This window comes from Cylas formicarius, unplaced genomic scaffold (assembly GCF_029955315.1).
Source record: "Cylas formicarius isolate icCylForm1 unplaced genomic scaffold, icCylForm1.1 PGA_scaffold_8__14_contigs__length_24414737, whole genome shotgun sequence".
In the NCBI taxonomy this organism is placed as follows: domain Eukaryota; kingdom Metazoa; phylum Arthropoda; class Insecta; order Coleoptera; family Brentidae; genus Cylas; species Cylas formicarius.
In genome coordinates, this window is record NW_026844361.1 from 13,409,333 (window position 1) to 13,432,463 (window position 23,131).

The 23,131-nt window shown below is 35.0% G+C and overlaps 4 protein-coding genes and 1 long non-coding RNA gene across 7 annotated transcripts in view; 3 read left to right on the forward strand and 2 right to left on the reverse strand.

Annotated features, from left to right (window-relative positions):
• Positions 1-5,452, forward strand: part of LOC132706165 (citron Rho-interacting kinase) — a 29,965-nt gene extending 24,513 nt beyond the window's left edge. The window contains exon 13 of the mRNA XM_060677336.1: positions 4,494-5,452. Coding sequence (XP_060533319.1) covers positions 4,494-5,270 — 777 coding nt within the window. The 3' untranslated portion in view covers positions 5,271-5,452. The remainder of the gene's footprint in view (positions 1-4,493) is intronic.
• Positions 488-2,148, reverse strand: LOC132706166 (uncharacterized). Of its 2 annotated transcripts, XR_009619559.1 has the most exons (5): positions 1,549-2,148; positions 1,332-1,495; positions 1,163-1,283; positions 923-1,101; positions 488-665 (listed from the first exon to the last, which is right to left on the reverse strand). It is a non-coding gene; the product is annotated as an uncharacterized LOC132706166 (long non-coding RNA). The 2 variants fall into 2 exon arrangements; XR_009619558.1 differs by lacking the exon at positions 488-665 and having other exon boundaries at positions 701-1,101.
• A 1,262-nt stretch (positions 5,453-6,714) lies between the features above and the next one.
• LOC132706241 (sodium/bile acid cotransporter 7-like) lies at positions 6,715-16,755 on the forward strand. Of its 2 annotated transcripts, XM_060677455.1 has the most exons (7): positions 6,715-7,455; positions 7,615-7,846; positions 7,897-8,116; positions 8,168-8,318; positions 14,137-14,380; positions 16,298-16,420; positions 16,479-16,755. In XM_060677455.1, exons 2-7 carry the CDS (start codon positions 7,735-7,737, stop codon positions 16,640-16,642), a joined length of 1,014 nt encoding a protein of 337 aa, XP_060533438.1. In that variant the 5' UTR covers positions 6,715-7,455; positions 7,615-7,734; the 3' UTR covers positions 16,643-16,755. The 2 variants fall into 2 exon arrangements, with proteins under 2 accessions (XP_060533438.1, XP_060533439.1); XM_060677456.1 differs by lacking the exon at positions 6,715-7,455 and having other exon boundaries at positions 7,510-7,846.
• LOC132706240 (importin-13) lies at positions 8,329-13,323 on the forward strand. Its single transcript, XM_060677454.1, has one exon. It carries the CDS (start codon positions 8,609-8,611, stop codon positions 11,513-11,515), a length of 2,907 nt encoding a protein of 968 aa, XP_060533437.1. The 5' UTR covers positions 8,329-8,608; the 3' UTR covers positions 11,516-13,323.
• Positions 16,756-20,113: 3,358 nt separating the features above from the next.
• The window catches only part of LOC132706320 (phosphoglycerate kinase), a 39,004-nt gene continuing 35,986 nt past the window's right edge, over positions 20,114-23,131 (reverse strand). Inside the window, exons 7-9 of the mRNA XM_060677592.1 lie at positions 21,747-21,868; positions 20,484-20,584; positions 20,114-20,417 (exon numbers count right to left, since the gene is read on the reverse strand). Coding sequence (XP_060533575.1) covers positions 20,278-20,417; positions 20,484-20,584; positions 21,747-21,868 — 363 coding nt within the window. The 3' untranslated portion in view covers positions 20,114-20,277. The remainder of the gene's footprint in view (positions 20,418-20,483; positions 20,585-21,746; positions 21,869-23,131) is intronic.

Below are 23,131 nucleotides of genomic sequence, written 5' to 3' on the forward strand. Positions count from 1 at the left end.
ACCTTTGTAATAAAAGTTCCTCGTTTTCAGATTCACATTCAATTATTTAGGAACTAGTATCCCAAATTTGTGAAAATCCTGTCTAGCACAGTTGTCATATTTCAACATAACCACAAAATAAATACCTCTAAGTAAAAGCACCATAGCTGCGATTGATGTTGGTTGTGGTTGATCAAAATCACCATCGTTCAGCAGATGTTACTTAGGTATTACTAAATAATTATGCACATCATAGGTTTTTACCTTATATCAATATACGAATGAGTCATCGGAGACCATGTTCATGTTTAGCTCCGCCCCCTCAAACATTATATTAACAATTAGAACCAATTAGAACATAGAATGCAAAAATGCAGTTTCACTGAAGCTGTAAAGTTGGAGGATAAGGTTTCTAAATAATATAACAAAAGTAAAATCGTTCTTACTCCTCTTATTTTTGTGCTTTTTCAGATCCCCTGATGTTTTCAATTACGATATGGAGCTGGTGCTTCTGGACGGTTGATTGTGGCAGCTTTCGTCGTTTTGGCTTCAGGTCCTTTTCAACAGCATGTACCAAATGTTCCATTTAATCATTTTGTCTTAGCTTTAAGTTCTAGTCTGAATGTTACAAAACAGTGATATCCTCTTCCAGAAGGTCCTAAGTGGAAGTAAACCAAGTGCTCGATCTAAAAAAACATCTGGTTTCCTTATCAATGTTGTGTTTATTTATCATCATTCATTTATAGAATGAGGGTACTACTGTCATTGTATTTATAACCACTTTGAAAACCGCATTGAGTTGTTTATATTATTTTATTTTGCATTAAAAAAGCAAAGAGTCGATTGTTGAATGCGTATTCTAATATTTTTGGAAATACAGACGGTGCAGTTATAGGTCTATAATTTTTGACACATTTTTTATTTTTGTCTCTAAATATCTTACCCATATTGAGAACATCGGAACTGCTACTACTAGAAAATGATCTTTCGTCTAAAATAATAAGAGTATTCTCTTTTTCCCAGTATTCATTTATATATTATCTTATACGACTGATTAAATTTTCTTCGGTAACTGTCTGGAAAACTGCCTTCCTACCGCAGTATCATCGTGCCTTGCCTTACCTACAATATTTTTAATAAAATATGTTTTGCACTGAGCTCGAGTATTTTGTCTGTAGCATACGGCAAGTTTGTTTTGTAATTTTTGGCAATTTTTAACAACTCGCATTTTACTTTTTTTCTTGTCGATGCATTTGGTACACTTTCAGTAAGTCTAGAATGATATCGTGCAGTATCTGTAATAACTAAAGGCGGCGTTTCGAGTTTCCACTGCAATTTTCCAAAAATCGAACCTGTTTTGTAGTGGAAACTATTGGTATCCGGTAAGAGATGCTATCTCTGTCGAGGAACCTTCCCTCTTAATTTTATGACCGACTATGCCACCGCAAATCATCAATTACTGATAAAGATTTCCTCCGTGACCTGTTCAAGCACATTTACAAATAATTTTGATGACCTGTAACAATTCACAATAAGAACTCTTGTACTCTTAAATATTTTTCACGTAACTGCAATTATTTATATTGCGTTTTCAATACAAAAACGAATTGCTTCCAATAAAAGGTGGTATTTTTATATTCATAGAGAAATGGCATTTTCTGCGATAAGTGATCCCATGATTGTTTCAATGTAAAAAGGAAGGTATGCCATTAATAATGGAAAACAATGTCGGCTAAATGGCCACCACTGCTACGCTTACAGGACATTTTTGAGATCCTGAGTCGATACTAGGCTATTGGCGTAGGTCTTTCACGTGGCCCAAAGGAAGAAATCATAAGGTGTTAAATCCCAAGATCTGGGTGACCAATTTTGTGAAAGATCGATGGTTTCGTTGCTTGTCTGGGACGTAGCGCTTTATAAGTCTTAAGACCCAAGTCTTGGGCTACAGCAACAATATTCGCAAATGTTCGTGAGCGACGTTCACATCACTACCTTGTCCAACAGCCCAAATTTTTCTACCAAATTCAGATATCTCAGTAGTTTGATAACTGAAGATTTAGATCCAGACTTAAAGATGCGTAGCAGGAACCTTGCTAAGCAACAGTGGCCTTAACATAATGCTTCGATATCATAAAATTTTATTGTAAAATTTTACATTTACTCCATACTACTATAGATCACACAACAAATGTTGAAGTATTAAATCGAATGGGCAGAGAAAGAGAATTGTTGCCAATAATAAAAAGAAGAAAAATGTGCCTATCTGGGTCCTATATTTTCGAAATTCCAAGTACCAGTTCTTACAACTTATAATGGAAGGAAAGATAGAAGGAAAACGAGGCATCGGAAGGAAAAAACACTCATGGCTAAAAAACATCCTAATTGGATAAGGCACCTTAAGAAGAAGAAGAATTACTGACAAAGTGCGTCGCTACTAAATTTTCGCCATTTTTATAGTGAATTTTAATGATTTGAATGCTTCGTTGAAGCGTGTATCATTCCATTATTATTAATGGCGTAATGCTTGTCTGGAAGATATTGTTCTTATAAAGGTCAAATTTTTGAGCAAAATGTCGGGAACAGCTATGGGTTCTCGACCATCACCAGTCATCGCGAATATATTTGAGAAGAAAGCTCTCGACACCTTCGATCTAAAACCAAAATTATGGAAACGCTACATCGATGAAACTTTTGTTATTGGGGTTCACGGTTAAGAATCTCTAGTAGATTTTCTTTCTTAGACATTTAAACTTTATACACCCTAACATACGTTTTACCGTTAAATTGAAAACCAATGATAACCCTCATTCTTAGATATTCTGCTTCTGCAGAAGCTTGGCAGATATGGTGTCCGCGGTCACCCTCAGGATCTTATCCAGTCATATTTAACTGACAGAAGACAGTGTGTCGTCTTTAACAATAAGTTGAGTTGAGGGTCGTGACTTCTATTATTTTCTGTTCCCGATACATCGTTTGTGACTTACGGCAATGATTCCAACGAACTTATGCACAATGTTGATAAGATTGAGCAGATGGCGGAACTTTGGTTCATCAACAATAACCTTAAACTAATCACAGATAAGACACAACATCTTGTTTCTCGACTAATAATAATCTACGCGGAGTAACGCTTGACGATAGTTTAAATTGGGCCCCTCATATTAACATATTGTGTAAAAAACTTGCCTCTAATATTTTTATAATCTGTAAACTTAAAGGACTCGTTACTGTGGACACATTGGGAGTAACCTATTTTTCTCTTTTTCACTCTCATCTAACTTACGGCATAGTTCTCTGGGGTAATTTTGCCACAGCAGACCAGCTATTTAAACTCCAAGAGAAAGTTGTTCGTTTAATTGCCGGTGCAGGTTATCTGGAACACTGTTAACCAATTTTTAAGAAGTTGGAAGTTATGCCACTTCCTTGTCTGTATATTTATTATCAATTATTAGAAATACACAAAAGCATAGACAGCTTCAGTTAGAACTCCTCTTACCATGACTATTTAACTAGAAATATTACAAGCTACTTCGTGCTTCAAGATTCAAATATACCAAAATTAAAAAAAAATCACTGAACTTAAACTTGTGCAATAAATTGCTAGCCAACATGAACGTTCTAAGTAATAGGAAATTAAAAAAAAAACATCTTAACCATTCTTAAACCGCACTGCTTTTACTCGGTCGGGGAATACATGGGTACTTCCGCTGTGAAGAAGTGTCAAATGTGATTTGATAAAGATATATAATTTTGTGAAAATATGAACTTTTAGTTCTTATTTATATTGCATTTATAACTTGCCATAATTGTATGAACAGAACGTGGTCAATAAATTCTATTCTGGTCTATTCTATCAATAGAAAATTAGACCTAACATTGAGTCGTTGTGTTTACAGAAAGCTTACCAAGTCTCTTATTTACAGAGTCGCTCTGCTCTTTTCTCTAATAATTTCCACATTAAAGATATTAAGCGTTCCATGACGAAATACACTTCACCACAACCTTCGAATAGCGTTGCCCATATTGTCCTTCCTTGCATTAAAAACATCACTGACCACATATAAAGAATTCTAAAGAAACATAACGTCGAAACCAGATTTATCACTTTTTACCAAAAATCCCTCAACATCTTCGATCCGTCAAAGACAAAATTTCATTTGAGATACATATGCGGCAAAGAGTACATCGCAGAGACCGGACGAAGAATATCAACTAGGCACAAAGAACATGGAAGAGCCTTACGACTAAGACAAATAAACTGATCGGCAGTTGCCGAACACAATCACGAAACCACGAAAAACAACAATACGGGAATCAGTCATCCGAGCGGTGTTTATGCCCCTCATTTAGGTTCGCCCCCCTCAAACGATATATAAGCAGGTGCAGAGTAAAATACCCCTTATATTGTTTTTAAGCGTATTGTCGCTCCAGATGGGCATTTAAAAAGCGTTTCTGGCAATTTCTGCTGACCTATCTAATTTATGTCGAACGAAAAATAAGCCAGAGATTTGCAGGTGTCTCAACACCCGTCGCAGAACAAAACGTGCGTCGCCACCGCCAAACAAGTGGTCATATTGGAGTACTCTTTCGACCGTAACGAGTTCGTTCCGCTGCGGATCCTGGATACCGCACGACCCACCAGTTGTCTCCTGTTCACCGCACACAGCCTCATAGTGGGCGCGGACAAGTTCTTCGAAATCGACCTAAACACTTTCCAAGCCGAGGAGTTCTTGGATGCCTCCGACGTTCACCTGAGACAAGCTATCAAGTGCTACCAGTTGGGCTCGTTTCCGCTGTCGGTATTACAGATTTCCGACGACCCGAAGGAGTACCTGTTGTCGTTTCACGAGTTTTCCGTTTTCGTCGACGAATACGGCCGCGCCTCCAGACCCGGAGAGTTGAAGTCGTCTCGCTTACCCCTAGCTTTCCATAAAGCCAAGCGATACCTTTACGTCGTCCAGTTTGCCGCTATCGAGTTTTTGAGGATAGATGACGCAACGTGCAGGGAGGAGTCGCCGCCTCCGACCTCGAGGTTGGAATTGGCCAAGTTCAAGTACGTCGGATCGAATTCGAGGGGCGTGTACATCGAGCAAGACGGTGAGATCAAATTCGTGGGGGCGAAGAGGTGCGCGGATTTCGATACCAGCTCCGTGGTGTCGGAATCCACGGATAACGATTCCGACAGGTTCAGTTTTACCAGTTCGATGGTGCAAAGTCTGGAGGGAAATCTGGCCGATTGCAACGCTGCCGAAGTGACCAGAAAAGTAAGATTCGATCAAACCGACCTCTAGCGTATCCTGAGCAAATTTAGCAAGGCTGATTACTTATTTCGTCATATTTTTTAAGTTTTAAAAATGTTTTTGTACTTGCCGTATCGTTTTACTTAGGTTTTGTCATACGTGTGAAAATCTGCGTCGAATTGATTGATGTTTTACATTTTTATAAATAAATTATTGGTAATATTTGTTTGGAAGCGTGAATGTTCCGAATTTTTTTTAACCAAGTCAGAAAACAGCCTCAATGATAAAAAAAACTAACTAACCCATATTCTCAGACTTTTTCTGTTGTTTGAATTGCACATTTAACCAATATATTTTATTTCTTGAAGAAAAAACAAATTTTTGTGGCAGTAAGTAACGTATACCAAAATAGTGATTTATTTTTACCAGGTGCATGATAAATTCACAAGGGTTGTACGTCAAATTTGGTCTGAAAGTGCAAAAGAGCATTAAGTCATTAGTGTGCTAAATTTAAAGTTATTTGGCAAACTAGAAATAAAGTTATTAAGGAAACTTCGTGAAAGCATTTGTTTGGCAGTATTATTCCATATAATTTTTGAGTTTTTCAAGTGGAATTAGCAGTTAGATTTTTGGCAGGCACCCTGTATAATGATATTTATATATAACTCAATAAGTAATTATTTACTTATAAAACGTAAGATACCAAGTATCAATATATAAGCTCTCTTTAAATTATATTATGATTTTACAGAGTACCACCATAATGAGCATAGAATTAACATGCCTAAAAACTTAGAACATAGGAGTACACACACAAATTAAACCTGTGTTGTTTAGCATTTTGTACTTACAAATTTAAACTTTACATTAAAAAAATCTGATTCCCAATTAATTCTATAATAGTAGCATTTCCGAGTCACTAAAAATGCTAATGCAAAATCAAAAGGTTAGCTACCTATATCAGTGAAGTGAAAAAAAAATTAAGATGTGACATTTAATATGCCCATGCGGGGTCTTTTGAAATCCAGTTTTCAACCAATGAGACCCAGAAAAATATGAGACAGCTTAAAGAAGCTATATATCTGCGTCTGTGGCGTTTGTAATATCAAACATAGGTGAAAAAAGCTAAAAATATATATTTTAATGTTTAAAAATTACACAAAAAGTTCGTACAGTGCGTAGACTTTTTTTTATGAATCATATGAAAAACATATTTTTGTAAGTATTTTTGATAACCAAATTATTTAATTAGGATTAAGTAAAATTAAATTTTAAGAAGGGCTTCAAGAGGTGCGAAGAAGGGCTTGAGACGCACTTTAAATGTGGCGTTGTTTTCATAAAGACTTAATCATTATATTTTTAATATAATTCTTTGGCAGAAGTCAGCTTTAATTAAAACTTAATTAAATAATTGTCTTTGTGCCATGAACACTAAAACACATTATATATTGTTAGCACTGAATTAAAAAAAAATAGGTAATAAAAACTACTGTTTTTTCAAATGCGGCTTTTATATATATGTATTTCAACATTGCAGGTTGTAATTCTCTCAATTTCATTGAGTTAAAATGGATAATAGTAGAACATTTTTAACTTTATAGCGCATCTTGTCAGAGTCAATCTTCTCTTTTTATTGCTTAAATTAATTTTTGCCACTCTGTCCATTCTTATAATTCCCCTTACAGTTCAGAACACAGCTAAGTGTTTACTATAATTATATTAAAAAGAAAACATACGAAGCGCAAGCCCTAATTATTACAGTCCCCAGTTTAAATATTTAGTAAATATCCCACACACATTAACAACAACTTTGTAGCCATTTGATTGTCTACTACAGATTTTCATAAAAACCTTTTACTACAGGTGTTGTTTTAACGTTGTTTATACAATAATCATACTATTAATATTAAAAAAACACTAGAGATAATAACGCAAATATTTTAATCTCACACACTAATTCTGATGCTAGTAACGATGACTAAATTATTCACCCGTTTTCGCCAATGTCGTTGTTTTCGTCGTACATAAAACCGGCTTATTGCGGAGGTTGTGTTGCCTAGCAGCGTTCCACCACCAACATGGAGGCTGACAGTTCGGCAGTTCGACAAATTTAAGTTTAAATATAGCATTTTTAGGGCAGCATTTAATCAAAATATGTTCAGGTGTCGTTAAATGTTCGAGGAAAATGACGTAAGTGTGTGAAGTGCGCTGCCTATGAGTTCGCACAAAAACAGAGGTTAGTACGTGCAATTTAAGAGCATGCGCGGAAAATGTCATTTCCCTGAAGCGAACGTAGGACAAATCAAAATGTTCACATACATAATTTAAATACCCTATGAAAATTTTTGTTTGCAAATTAGTTCGTGTAGTGTTATCAATGTTACCGTGTTTCCAGACTTCAAAATTAAAGAAGAAGAACAAGTATATTAAAGAAAATATAATGCAGCAACAAACCTAACCTATCATCATTTCTAAACAAAGACTAAGAGATGGTGTAAAATCGTTTCTCGTTAAAATGCGACACCGAATAACACCCGCCGATTTTCTTAAAAAAAATTGGCTCTTGGTGGGTATATTATGCTGTATATTTCTGGCCGGAATTTATCCCAAACTGGGTTCCAAAGAAGGTTGATCGGTTTTTATTGCTATCTTGAGTACTCCAAATTACTGTTTTTAGGGCCTTTAAATACGGAATATTCTGTGAAATACGGAGCGGTGTTTCTCATGTTCTTAATAAGCGGGTTGTCTCTTAAAACTGAAAATATTTTCCACACTTTCCAACAACACAAGTTGCATTTATTTATACAATGCTTTACATTTGTCTTCATTCCAATTTTTACTCGGTGTTTTACTACGTTTTTGTCGACGTTTGGAATCAATTCTTGGATTTTGAAGGGGTAAAAAGGGTCATCAATCAAGTATCGTCTTTTATTTGGGCACATTTCTAGGTTGGTGACAGTGGCATGTATGCCCCCACCAGTTTCAAGTGCAGTCATATTAACCAGAGCAGCACAAGGAAACGAAACAGCTGCAATTTTCAATTCCGTAGTGGGAAGTTTTCTGGGAATAATTATAACTCCCATATCTCTTCTATTTAATGTAAGTTTCTATTAAGAGTGAAAATTAGTCTAGATGAAAGCATTTCTAGTCAACTTTTAAGGAAAATTTGGCTATTGCAGAATTTTGTTGCCTTGAAGAATCAAGTATTTTAATCATAGATAAACCGTTTTTCGTTTGTTGAGGTTAGGGTTTAACTCTCACATTTCTTCATTTTGTTCCTTGTCAAAGTCAACCCCTTCTAGCGGTTGGTGAAACGTCCGTATTCTGTGGTACAGTTGAAAATGTGAAGTTTGTAAAAAATATTTTGGAAAATTAGCTTTAAAACAAATATGGAGTATACCGTCGAAAATTTAGACAAAGCCGTAACATTATTTTATCGAACGGAAGCGCAACAGCAAGTCGAAGCACACCAGTGGTTAACTGAAGCACAGAATTCGTCCCAAGCATGGAGTTTTGTCTGGGAATTATTGAGTCCCCAGCGGAGTTTTCAAGTCCAGTTTTTCGCCGCCACCACTCTACATACCAAACTTATGAAATACTGGAACGAAGTTCCCGAAGATCACTACGAGCCGCTCAAAAAACGAATTTTGGAAGCGATTATAGGTTATGCAATGGGGCCCAAAATTGTTTTAAATCGTTTATGTATCGCCTTATCCGCGTATATTATCCACACTATACCAACGCACTGGCCGAAAGCGTTCGAAGAATTGGTGTCCAGTTTTCAGCCCCAACATTTACCTAACGTAGAACCGGAACGGGTGATTTGGATTCTTTTGGAAATTTTGACTGTGATACCGGAAGAGTTTCAAAGTACCACGATGTCAGTAAGTCAGAGAAATCGCGTGCGAGTGGTTCTGCAAGAAGTGTCCAAAGATATTTTAAAAGTAGTAGAGATGTGTTTAATGCCTCTGCCGACGCAAGGCTTTGATATTCTAAATTTAATTACGTACTTGAACGCTACAAGATGCGCTTCCGCTTGGATCCAGTTGGGTGGGTTGAATATTGAAGAGTGTGGCTCTATCATAGACCTCTTGATAGATTTAACTTGTTTCGTTTATTGGCACAAAGGCGACCCCGAATGCCTATCGGGCGAAGAAATCGAATTGACGGAAGTCACAGTTGAGGCACTTACCGCTGTAATTCAACACCCGCACACAACTAGGTTCAGGAACAGTGTCAACAAGCACGCGGCTTCTATATTGTACAAATTTGAGAAGATTCTGGATGCCGAACGTTCTTGTAACGATCTAAATAAAGATGTAGTGGCCAATCTTTATGGATTAATTATAACTTTAGCGGATACCCATTCGAAAATATTTATAGAGAATCTTAACCTCAACAACACGGAAGAGCAAAAGGTTAGCTTTGATCTTTTCCACTGTATCTTAAAGTGTACAGATTTGCCCGGTCTTTATCCCGTGGATGAATCGGCGAGCACCCTAACATTTGGCTTCTGGTATACTCTGCAAGACGACATACTGGGGTTGGATACTGCCCAATGTGCCCAGCTGTTACTTTTAATTAAACCATACTACAGGAACTTGGTGTGCATATTGCTGCGCAAGTCTTTGCTTCCAATTGACGACAGCGGATGGTCCCTGGACGATAAAGAGGTGTTTCGGTGCTATCGGCAAGACATTGCCGACACTTTCATCTACTGTTACAACGTTTTGAATTTGGAAATGCTGGATATACTGACCGTTAGACTGAACGAATCGTTGGCTCCTAGCCCGACCAACTCGGGTGCAGAGCCTTTGAAGTGGAACGAAATCGAAACGTGCCTGCACGCGTTCGGTGCAGTGGCTGAGAGTATCGAAATGGAAAATTTATACCTACCCAAATTAATGGCGACCATCAAAAGTATCCCCTTTAACGTGCTGCGGGTAAAAGTGTTGACGACAGCATTGGAAACGGTCGGGTCTTATTCGGAATGGTTGTCCGATCACCCGGAAGTGTTAACTAGTGTGTTTCCATTGGTGGTATCGGCTTTGGGCAATCCGGAGGTCGCTACGAGTTCGACGATGGCGTTGAAAGACATCACTCAAAGTTGCCAAAAGTTCGTAGTGCCCTACACGGATCATATTTTAATGTCCGCTCAAACGGCGTTGCAGAGTGGGGCCTTGAAGCTTAGCGAGTGTCGGAGATTGATGTTTAGTATTGGCAGAGTGCTGAGCGTCGCGCCAGTGGACAAAGTGATGAGGTATCTGAACGACATTCTTGCGCCGACATTCCAAGATCTCCAGAAGCTCGTGAATGCCGAACCTAGTGTCAGCGTGACGACTTTCATCATGACGAAGCTGAAAATATTGGCGGCGCTGTTCGGCTCGCTGCACGTCGAAACCGACGAAAAAGCGGATCAACCTATATTCGTTTTGATGCGAACTACGATGCCCTTATATAGGTTAATAGCCGAAAGGTACTGTCGCAACGTGGAGGTTATGACTGACTTAAGCTCTCTGTTAAAATACGGCGTGACCAATTTAAAAGACGAGTGCAAACCGTTGGTGAGCGATATATTGGAGATCGTGGTGCAGATATATCGTGAGTGTCCACAGGGACACGTCTTGGTAGTGGTGGAGACCGTGGTGATACTGTTCGGTAGAGAAGACGCGTTCAGAACTATTAACCGGCAACTGGTCAGCGAGATATGCAACACGACTTTGCAGCTGTGCGCTCGGTGTAACAGCAATAACCAGTTGTCCGACATCAGCGACATACTCGAAGGATTTTTTACGATGATGTCGCAACTAACCAAAAAGCTACCGCAGCTGATTCTGTGCAACGAGATCGACGTGGTGGGGGTGTTTCAGTGCGCCATTTTGTGTCTGACGCTGCCCGAAACGCAAACGATCAAGGCCGTGTCGAGTTTTCTGGTGAACTTCATCACCCAAAGCCGGGAGGTGTCCCGATCGGAAATCGTCCACAATCACGGTCAGGGTTTAGTTTTAAGGATTTTGTTAAATTTGGGGACGACGGCCCCCCGGCTCACGATAGAGATGTACAGTGACATAATACTGACATTGAACAAGAAGTACTGTGATAGTCTGACTCGGTGGTTGAACGCTTTGCTGGCGCAGGAAAATTTCCCTTCGTCGAAGATCAGCGCGCAACAGAAGGAGGCTTTCGTTAAAACGGTTTTGCGGGAGAAAGCGAACAAACGGAAGCTGTGCGACGCCGTTTTGGAGTTTACTCTGATTTGTAGGGGCATCCTCAAATACGACGCCACTGTGCCGTAATTAGTGTTTAGGTTTCAGTAGGTCGAAGTTGTGTATTGTAATCGATAAGACTGTTGCGTGTGCGGCCTACAACGAATTTAATGGCTTGCAAATAGAATGGTGGTTTAAAAAAACAAGAACTATTAAAGTAACAATTAACAGCTTCCTCCGAATCGTATACATTTTCAAGCGTGTCCAGGCCAATTAAACTTTTCATATCATAAACACTTGTGTTTATTTGTCGCACGTAACTATGAAAGCATATATTTCCCTCTCTGTCTTGTGATTTGTTAGTAGCGTGTGTGTGTGTGTGTGTGTGTGTGTATTAGACTGTGATAATTATTGTTATTTTCACTTGTTTTACTCGAATGTATTTGTATACTGCTTATTAGTTTGGGTTTTTTTCTAATATGTACAATCCCTTTAAATTTTGACTACTTTTCAAATACTCCAGAATTTAGAATTTGAGTAAATGTGTAATTTTTACAATTGTCAAAATAGATACCTACTTTAAAATTGTTCAATTATTACGATTAGTGCGATCCCGAAGACACCTAATTTCCGTAGACTGTCACTAAACGGCCACGATTAAAGGTTTAAATGGTCTGAGCTATAGCAACCATATAGATATCGGAGTCCAAGATAAACCACATTTAAATCTTAAATTAGCATATACATAAGGCAACCTTTTCGTTACCGACCGCAAACGAGTTATCAAATGGGCCACCTTTTTCCAAAGGCATGATAAACGCAAAGAAATAATCACAAAAGACCAAAATGGTCCAAATTTGAAAGACATTGTTTTCGTAAAAATAACTTTTCCAGGGAAAACGACAATGTTGCAACAATGTAAGAAAGTATCATAGCCACCTGGGACGCATCAATTTTTAGCGCGGTACTGTCATTATATTATCATGATCAATATCAACCGTCACAGATGCACTGAGTCTCCTTTAAAGACTTTTCCATTGTCGAAACTATTGATGTTTAGGACAAATTAGTTATTTTTAACGCAAGAAGTAATGAATTTCAAATTTATACCTTAAAATAATTGGGCAAATTCTCACGTTATATAAATGACGCGTGGAGCATAAGCAATTATGAATATGCTCCCATTAGTAATAAGGTTTTAATTAAAAATAGCAATGTTGTAAGGAACATTTGGTGGTATCTAACTAGCACTAACATTTATGTTTATTAACGTTTACACTGCGGTTAGAAGAAAAAATCGTTCTTTATATCAAATTTAGACTTTGTAAAATGTCGAAGCACTTTTCTTTCTTTTCGCTGAATAAACTTAATATTTAGTGTGCTCTCGTGCACGGTTTTGCAACACTAAAAGTGACATTAATTGGAGTTCTAAGTTGTTAATTGTTATTAAATAGTTTAGTTCTTTTTTATATTGAAGCCACCATAAAGTTGACATTTTTCAAATGTATATTTATCTCCATCCCAATTTCCCGGTAGGATTTTAAATAAATTTACCTATATGTATAAAGTTACCATATTACATAATTTGTATATAAAAAATGTAATAAAAACTAATAGACCTTACCATTATTTTTTCATTTATTTCGCAATAATGTAGAAAATGTAACGTATTTTTGAATCCTGTGATATATTGGGTTTTAATAATAAGCGATACGCCACCTGGTGGTCAAATCTGAACTCACTCGGTAGTACATTGAGATTTTTAATTTAAAAACGCTATTGTTCAGAACTATTTTTTGGAGCGCCAAGTGGTTGGCTTTCTTGTCTACAAATTGTGCAGAGTTATTCGTAATATTTTTGGTGTACCGTACGTATAATTTATCTTGATAACATTTTAATTGACTGTAACTTTTTTGTTTTTAGAGATATCAAGATAAACAAGAAAACAAAATGTAGGGTTGGTAGCAACATTTTTTTCCAACTGACGTATAAAACAAAACACTATCAATGTTCTGACATATAAGCCTACATCATATTTTTTTTAAATGGAGCACCCTGTATATTATACATGTGTTTAACAGAATATCTTATTCCGACTACAATGATGTAACACACTTTATATTTTGGTACTCTCGTTTTTGACAAATCGACAAAAATTGAAATTTTTTATGGAATTTCAAAGAGTGCCCTGACTGACAAATAAAAATATGTTTATGTTTGACATATTAGTAAACAACGTTTATGGTTGAATTATTGTCCAAGACATTATGGTATTGTATTGTTTTGTTATGGAAAAGATTTCATCATACTTGTATAACTATAAAAGTACATTACTTATATAGAACGTAAACTATATAATATTATATAAAAATTAAAGCTAAAACTGATACTTTTACCAAAACTAAAAATTCCTCTTGAATTTTTTATTGTTTATTCAATAGGGTTTTACGTAAGTCTGAGGAATCATTACTGATAATTATTTAAAATAATTGAATTTGCAAGTAAATTCTACATTGCCAACTAAAAAACGTTACAAAAACAAAACTTACATAACGGTTGTTTTTTATTTCTCAATTTTCCCCTATAAGCCATAAATAACGATTTAAATAAAAATTGCAATGCAAAACAACTGGTCTGGTTATGTTGAACTGATGCGGGAATGAAATGAAACAAAAAGCGATAAAATTAATTTAATTAACTGCTAATTTCAGCTGGGCTCTACAACTATCGTTCCTTTACTGAGCACGGTAGTTCAGTTATCGACGACCGTACTGTTGCCTTTACTCATAGGTCAAGCGATCAAGATCTCGACGAATTTTCGAAGTCACAAGTTGCCGCTTAACTCTGTGAGCCAGTGCGCACTTTTGTTTGTGATATATACCACGTTTTGTGATACATTTTTGGTGCCCGAAACGGGTCTTTCGGCACTGGACGTGATAATAACGATATTTTCAGGTAATAAAGTCAGACAGGTACTCTGCTCATAATTGCGGGATTGTTTTATATCCCCATATATATACTTCGACCAGAAATATAGTGCTTTTACAACCGTGATTAACTTTACCCCTTATAGAACACCCTGCCGAGCAGACCCTTACCCGTAGCAAGTCGAGGACCGTCCTAGGAATTTATCTACCTAACAAGCAAGATATAAGTACGTTTTCAATCTTTTTCGCCGAGCAATTATTGAAGCATGTACATAAAAAAATTAGTACAAAGTAACATTTTATTCAATGATCAATGATCAACTCCGCCACTAATCATTCTCGATAAATATTTTCTTCTCTTATTACTCGTTTTTCACAGTTATACCAGGTTTGAACTGATATTTGAGGTACCTCTTGCCGAATTACGTTTATGATACTATTACTTAATTTTTGTGCAGTGTTATTTCTTCTTATATCGGGTTAAATATACACTGCTACGAGGGTAATTTAATATTTCATGTCCGTTTTGTTGTGTTATAGAATCGATTTTGTAGTCTTTATAAAAATGTTTTATTTTTAATAATTCCAGAAGTTGTGTAGTCATTTTCGTACAGAAATTCTTTAATATCTTCTTTATTTGAAGAATCATTTGGAATTTATCTCATTTGGGCTGAATGACACGAGGCAGTATCCAACACAATAACAGTATTTGGCGATAGTTTTGGCAACAGGTTATTTTCATGGTTATCCACACTTGAATCTTTGCCGTTTTTGGCAGACAAAAATAAAGCATGTTCCACCCAAACATTTTTGGACCCAGCATGAAAAATTATTATGCCTTTTCTATGTTAAGTACGCAACGCCTCTTTGACACAACTAATGTTTAAGTCTATCAGTACTTTTTTATGCAGTTCTTGTAGAGTTAAAATATTATTCACTTTATAAGCGTCGTAGCCTGATAAGATCTGCGTGTTGCTCGTTAAATACTTGTGAAGTACTCACTTTCCTCTTGACTATCCCATGACTATCAACTTTGGTCATGTTACTTGTTTTATCCCTGCTCCTACTTGTCTTTCTGATTTCCTTATAAAATTGTAAATATTCGAAACAATTTGTTTAGCATCCGAAGAAAAATGGATCCGTTTTTTTATTTGCTGAGGTAGTTCGTCTTCAAAAATGGTCATTAGGTTCGACGACCATTTCCACTGCTTTGTTGTCCATGCCGTCTTCTAACAGGGGAACATCCGCTTCATTCCAAGGTGTCCACAATTTAGTGTTATAAGATTCTAGTAAATATTTATCTTTATTCTTATGATGTAAAAAAGACTGTTGTTTACAAATCGAAGACACAAAAATACCAGAAGAAGAATGTTGTTAATCGATAGGCACACAAGACAAAAATGATTATTTTCAAACTTACCTATACAATAAGTAGAGTACAGGTACTTGCCCTTACCCTTTGAACTATCCAGTGAAAACAGCAAATACCTCCGAAATATGTACATATTGCAATTTAGACTAAACTCTTAAGAACGACACATATCACCTGGTGTTAAAATAAACGCTTCTAATTATTCGAAAATACCCAGCAGCATCAATGCTTAATCAAATTTAAAACAATTACGGTCTATCTCAGGCAACACCTACTTAATGCAGAGTAAACATCTGTTGGGATGGGTTTTATCACGATCCTGCGAAGGTCTGCGGATAAGGTACTGTAAAATATTTGAAACGTCAAAGCAATAAATGCACTATATTTTTGGTCGTACAATTCTTCCAAAAATTTGACATTATGTTGCCTAACAAGTTAACCGCAACTATTATAATCGCAAGTAGCACATTCAAACAACTTTTGAATTTAAAATTTTGCGATATAAAAGAATCCCGCAATAGTCAGCTATCCTGGGTATGTAGTAGTTATATGGCAGATATATTTGTGTTGCAGTATTGCTACTCCAAATAGCTCTTATAATTTTAAGCTTCAAAGCGGCGGCTTCGTCAAAATTCTTCAGCCCGTCGGATATAATAGCCGTCGTTTTCTGTTCCACTCACAAGTCCTTAACTCTCGGTAAGTCTCCATCGAAATCTACCGGATCGCGTAAGGATTAAAAAGCTTATCGTTTTAGGTATTCCAATTTTGCGAATAATGTTCCACGGGTACTCGCACCTAAGTCAAATCAGCTTGCCGTTGCTGGTGTACCATCCCACCCAAATTATTTTGGGCGGACTGATGGTCTCGCAGTTAAAAGATTGGTTACATTCGCAAAAAAACAAAAAATTGCCGGTGTAAAACATTCTTTTTTTTTTAAAGCCTACACCTAAATAGGTTTTGGTAAGCAATCGAGATTATTTCGATCCTGACAGACAAATTAATTAAATGAAATGGCATTAAAGTTTTTTTTATTGGCATGGCCTTGTGTTTTCTGTTTCCCATCCCATCAGTTGGAAGTGACTGACATAAATAGATGTTATATATATTTTTTTAGATCACAAAAACTAGTTGCTAGTTACCTCTAGAAAGTACTTACCACGTACGAGCTCTTAATATTAATAATATATTTTTGTGCCGGTGATTTTTTACGCCTGCAGTTTTTTTTGAATTCTTTGTCATTTGCTAAGACATCGAAGAATTCTTTTCCCTACGTGTTTTCCGTAGTTCGACGACTTGTTAGCGCCTTGTTTCGCGGACTATTTCGGGAAATTAAGTTGTTGAAAAAATACACACATAACCTCCTTTACTGTTGGTACTTTTGTTTCGAGAATTTTTGGCATCGGTTTTCCGATGAAATATATGTTTTTATTCGTATTAAATAAATAGGATATATTTCACAATTATCGTAATCGTATTAAAACTTACAGTAATACACAAGAAGACAGAACTCGGAAGATAGAAATATAAGGGGCGGCATAGAAACGATATAAAACCACAGATGGCGCTAGCATAACAACAAGAAATGAATGAATAATAGAATCACCAACTTTTCAAAACTAAATCCCCAGACCAAAAATTACATTATAAAATTTGTTGTTGAAAACTATTCAATTGGAACTTGATTAGGAGGAAGTATACTCCCAAATACATGGTAAAAAATAACACAATAACGCGTTTTACCACAAACCGAAACTCAATTTTACGTACTCGATGCGCGTTTAATCTTCTCCTGAAGATGCCAACTTGGTTGGCGAAACGCGCATCGAGTAAGTAAAATTGAGTTTCGGTTTGTGGTAAAACGCATTATTGTGTGTTAGTGCAGTGCCGAAGGTTCCAGTCAAGAGTTTGATGGTAAAAAATAATTTAAAAATTGTCATTTTATTAAAATAAACGCCAATTTTTACAAATGTTGTGAAAACTCGTCAATTTGATGAATAAACTGAAAATATTTATTAAAAACTATGAATATAAGTACCCATAAGGATTACAATGCAAATATCTTAAAAATGGTTCAAATAATCGATAAACCACAAGAGACCTTTTTTGTACAGCATTAAATTTTCTAACCGAATAATTGGAAACACTTCACGATAATTATTTTTCAGTCAATAATTGGAAACACTTCACGATAATTATTTTTCAGTCCATAACAAAATTCAGAACAAAGTTATTTTCTTTTAAATTCCTCAAAAAAGATCTTTTTTTTACCAACACTAGTGTACATAATTAGTTACCATTGTTATTTTGGACTAAATCAATTGCCAATTTCTACTAGGCTGCAATCTTTATAAACAGTCTTTTTATCACTTGTTATTCGAGATTCACTTATTAAATTCTACAATATCATTTCAATAACACCCTGTATAAATATCAAATGTGAGAAATAAAACGAATGGAGAAATATTACAGAATATATGTTGTTTTTACTTTATTTTTTCCTTCGCAGTCTTTGTTTTTGAAATTAGTTCGTTTTTATATATACTTGCTTCATCTAAAACTGACATTCACAACGATACTGGTTCTACTGTTGTTTAATAACAATATTGGTTAAAATCCTAAACGACAGTTATATGGGATAAATAATAAGACCTAAGCCGTATTTTTTAGATTTTTCATAAAGCTACTTATGAAGCAACTATGAAAATTGTTTTGAGAAGCTCCGTTCAACATACGCATGTGCGAGTTTTAAAATCTAATTTTAAACCAACGGCACCTGTACTTTCAAATTGTGCCTTTCAAACAATAAGACTTGCGGCATTCAAAAAACAAAACACCCTATTAAATTTTCATTCAAATAGAGTTAAGTGCTGCACTTTCTTGAAAATAAAAAGTATTGAAAGCAGAAATTATAGACGTTTATATAACATAACATAAGTCAACACTTACCCTTGTATAAGCACATCCTACTTACAGTGTTCACCATAAACACAAGTTTTCCAGTACATTTGTCACAAAAATTCGAAAAAGGCACGGAGTTAATTACCAAATGAAGAATGAAAATAACAAGGGCACAGACTGACAATAGCAATAATTGACGCGACTTTGCCAATAGTGTCCAGATTTCAGAAATTTCTGCGTTATTATAAAAACAATTCAATTCACTTTATCGTTTCCTAAATTGTCATCATAAGTCTATAAAAAGTTTGTGTCTCATATCAACCTAAACCTTGAAAACAGTTGTGTATGTCAAAGACACGGACTTTTGCGATATACCCAAAAAGTGACGTAAACATGCGAGACAGTCTTTTTTAAGTCAAATAAGACGCTAGGTCGAGAAAATATTTAACCCAATTTAACTGAGCGAGAAGGATATCTCAAATTTTTTCGAGAAACTTTGACTAACCTAAAAATAAAAGCCATTTTAAGCTTCTTCGAGATCAGTGACAGGTCATACGCCTTAAAATACTCAACTGAAATAATTATCTTTATGTGAAATTTGGATTTGTAAGACCTAAGCGACTTTCAAGAGAGTCAGCTTTCTGGTTGTCTGTCTATTCCCTTCAATATTGAGATGGGTGAATAAAAGAAATTTTGAGGAAAACCTATAACCCCAAAATCAACAATCTGCAATAAATCCATTTACTGCAGGTTGATTGAATATTTAAAGTGTTTACCTGCTGTGATCTGGTACCCACTATGGCAATAAAAATTGAGAGAAAGACTTAGAAAAGGTTCAAAATATCTGATTTTTCTAGACTAACTTGTGAAGAAAAAGTTTGCGAAACTTGCATGCTTCAGCAATTGGTTAAATCAAAATAACTCTTCATTTTGTATTTTAAAATGGTTGATGTAATACTTTATACAGGGTGTTCGAAGACGAACGGGCCATAGAATACCAGCATATTCATTGTATCAAAATATTTTTATTTGTAAAGTCGATACTTACTGTTTCCATTTGTTGGTACGTTCACAATTTTTAAATGACATAATCAATTGTGCATTATATTGTATGTTCTCAAATTTCAATATTCTTATTTTAAGATATTTACATATACCTACGATTTTTTTAAAATAGTGAAAGGAAAGTAATAAAAAATGAAAAAAATAAATTACTTTTCTCACCACTTTTATCATCGAAGTATTTTCATACAAAGAATATACAGTGATTCTATAGCCTATTAATCATATACACTTTTTACCCCCTACAAATGAACTATTACATTTTTTCTAATGCAATGCAGTTCATATAAAAACTTTCAGTAGAAGGTTTTATATCCTTACCCAAGGAACTACTCCAATAAAATTTTATGATTGCTAAAGTAACAATAAGCTTATTGTTGGTAATTCATATGGTTACAACTGGAGAACCAAAATGTCCTTAAAAAATCATGATCATTTAGAAAAAACGCTTTTCAAAAATACGAAAGGAAACTACAGAAATTGGTTTATATTACACTTCCGCATTCATACAACATTAAATATATGTTTTAAATAATACCTTTCGTCTGTCTAGACTGGAAAAATATTTATAACACACTACGACCGATCATTTTTTAAGCGTCTGACAGCGCAGCGACCCCAGGCAGTACTTTTCCTTCCAGCAGTTCCAAACTAGCGCCGCCTCCGGTCGACACGTGGGACACCTTGTCTTCGGTACCCCATTTGGCTGCGCACGTAGCAGTGTCACCCCCACCTACGACGATACATAATAGATAAATAAAAAAAAAGAACAAGCAATTAAAACGAGTTTAGTGTTTACCGATAATGGTTATGGTACCCTTTTTCGTCGCTTCGACCACTTCGTCCATTATCGCTTTGGTACCGTTTGCGAATTTCGCCCATTCGAAGACTCCGGCTGGTCTGAATTATTAAGTATTAATAAATATTGAAAAAATAAATAGAAAAAAAAAGGTAATAACAAGGAGAAGATTGCTGGTCTACACTTCGAATTGCGCAAGGTCTTTGACACTATGGAACGACATTTATTGTTAAGCCATACATAGTCTTCAATGTAAAGCAAACTTAATATTATTCTTGATATAGGCTTAAATGGCAAGAATGTTTATAAAATAATAGAACTTAGGTAATAAAGTTTAGTTTGTTAGGTCCTTTTTTGTTTATTGCATTGATCAATAGCATTTTTCCACTTTTTGCTGGTAGTGACCTATCTCTTCGCTGACGATACTGTTTACGCTTCTAACAGCATATATAAAAGCATATGTAAAACTTTATAGTATTTTTTCTAGTTCACAGAATTCCATTGGTAAAAGAAAGTTGCAAGTGCATGTTCATTTTTTTGTTTTATCAACACAAAATGGAAACAAATTTTTTGTAGAATGGAATTTGATTTGAATTAGAACTGTCTATTGTACTGGAGTGTAGTTTAGAACTTCATAAAATATACTGTTACAGGGTTCTCCCGAGCATGCAATGAATGCTTTCAAGACCCAGCTAAGATTTATTAGGTTAACGACTATTACACAAACTGTTAGGACTAATTAGAACACAAATGCTGTCTGAAGATGGTTCATTGTCCCTCTTTTTTATTATATTAAAATTTTTGCCACTTTAGCAATACGTAATTTTATTCTACTAAATTATTTCAATTAATTGATTTATGTGATGCCTCGGTGACATTTATTTTATTTGATTATTATTATGTAATAATAATTGAGTTTCTTCATAATAATCAATGTACGAAAAATAAAAATATATACAGGGCGAAGTCTGGCCTAAGACCATTCAAATTTAACACTGGTAAACCAAACTAAAACCTAGTTTATGTAGACAGTCCGTAAAATTGAGATAAATTATGTTACATCAAAAAATAAATATAAAAAGTACATAGATCATTATCTACTGTTCCCAATTCAATAAATATACTTAATAAATACATAAAAAAAATTATATATGCCTCTTCAGTAAGTACCACTCGTGCACAAAGTCATAAAACTCTACTTGCTGGTTAAATTTAAATTTTCTTTAACGAAACTGTTAAATTTTTCAATATTTTCAAACCTACCCGTTCCAGACAATAACTTTGGCCCTTCTTATCGGCTCTTTGAACAATTCGACGGTTTTTTGTCCGACGTCCAATCCCATCCATCCGTCGGGAATACCGGCTTCGACGGTCGCGCAACTGGACTGCGAAAGAAAAGTACATCAAGATTACCAAATGTACATGGTGGTCCATTTAAAAGGCTCCTATACCAATAAGTATTTCACCAGCCACCACCACACTAAGTATAAATTTTATTTATAGTATTTTTATGTATATAGGGTGTTCAGATTTATTATTTAGACTATGAATATTTTAAAAAATCATTCGCTTGATTTTGAGTACTTTTTGTCATTACATATAGCATACTAAATTTTGAGAAGTTTTTGACAAAAAATGAACTTTTTGAACTTTTATTATGGGTCCACGGAAGTAGTTAATATTCACCTGTCTATAGCGAAAATATATTACACATTTTAATTGAACCCACTTTTATATCATGTATGACAAAAATTAATAGTTTATATATATATATATATATATATATATATATATATATATATATATATATATATATATATATATATATATATGATGACACTATACTCCGGGATATCATCCGTTCGCTCGTTGAACTCCGACTGGAATCCTGCATCCGACTGGAATCCTGCAAATCCTGCATCCGACTGGAATCCTGCAGACGTTTCGCCAAAATCTCACTTGGCATCTTCAATGCTCGCGCTCCGAAAACACTTCGAACACTGTTTTCGGAGCGCGAGCATTGAAGATGCCAAGTGAGATTTTGGCGAAACGTCTGCAGGATTCCAGTCGGATGCAGGATTTGCAGGATTCCAGTCGGAGTTCAACGAGCGAACGGATGATATCCCGGAGTATAGTGTCATCACATTTTTCCATCCGTGAATCAATACGTGAGAATATATATATATATATATATATATATATATATATATATATATATATATATATATATATATATATATATATATATATATATATATATATATATATATATATATATATATATATATATATAAATTTTCAAATTAAAACTTGAAATGAAAATTATTACAATCCTCAATCATTTCTAAATAAATCTAATTTTTTTATTTTTTTTCAATCCGTTGTACGTTTTTTTTTTTTTAAATATACAAATAAATATAATATAGAAAACACCCTGTATATGAAATGATACAGAATTAAATCCTACCTTCAATAAAAGTACTAAATACAGGGCGTTCCATTTTTTATTGAGAAAAAGCTTTTTTTCCGCAAAAAAATAGAAAAGTTCATTTTTCTCAAAAACTACTAAAAATTTCGAATGATATGTAAGGACAAAAAATACTCGAATAATTTGAATTTTTTAAAATATTCACAGCATTAAAAAAAAT

Excerpts from the sequence above, each read along its gene's own strand:
- LOC132706241 (XM_060677455.1), top strand. The coding sequence starts at position 7,735 with ATGCGACACCGAATAACACCCGCCGATTTTCTTAAAAAAAATTGGCTC. Across the intron at positions 8,319-14,136 it reads CCATATCTCTTCTATTTAAT|CTGGGCTCTACAACTATCGT; the intron begins GTAAGTTTCTAT and ends TGCTAATTTCAG. Across the intron at positions 16,421-16,478 it reads TCACAAGTCCTTAACTCTCG|GTATTCCAATTTTGCGAATA; the intron begins GTAAGTCTCCAT and ends TTATCGTTTTAG.
- LOC132706240 (XM_060677454.1), top strand. The coding sequence starts at position 8,609 with ATGGAGTATACCGTCGAAAATTTAGACAAAGCCGTAACATTATTTTAT.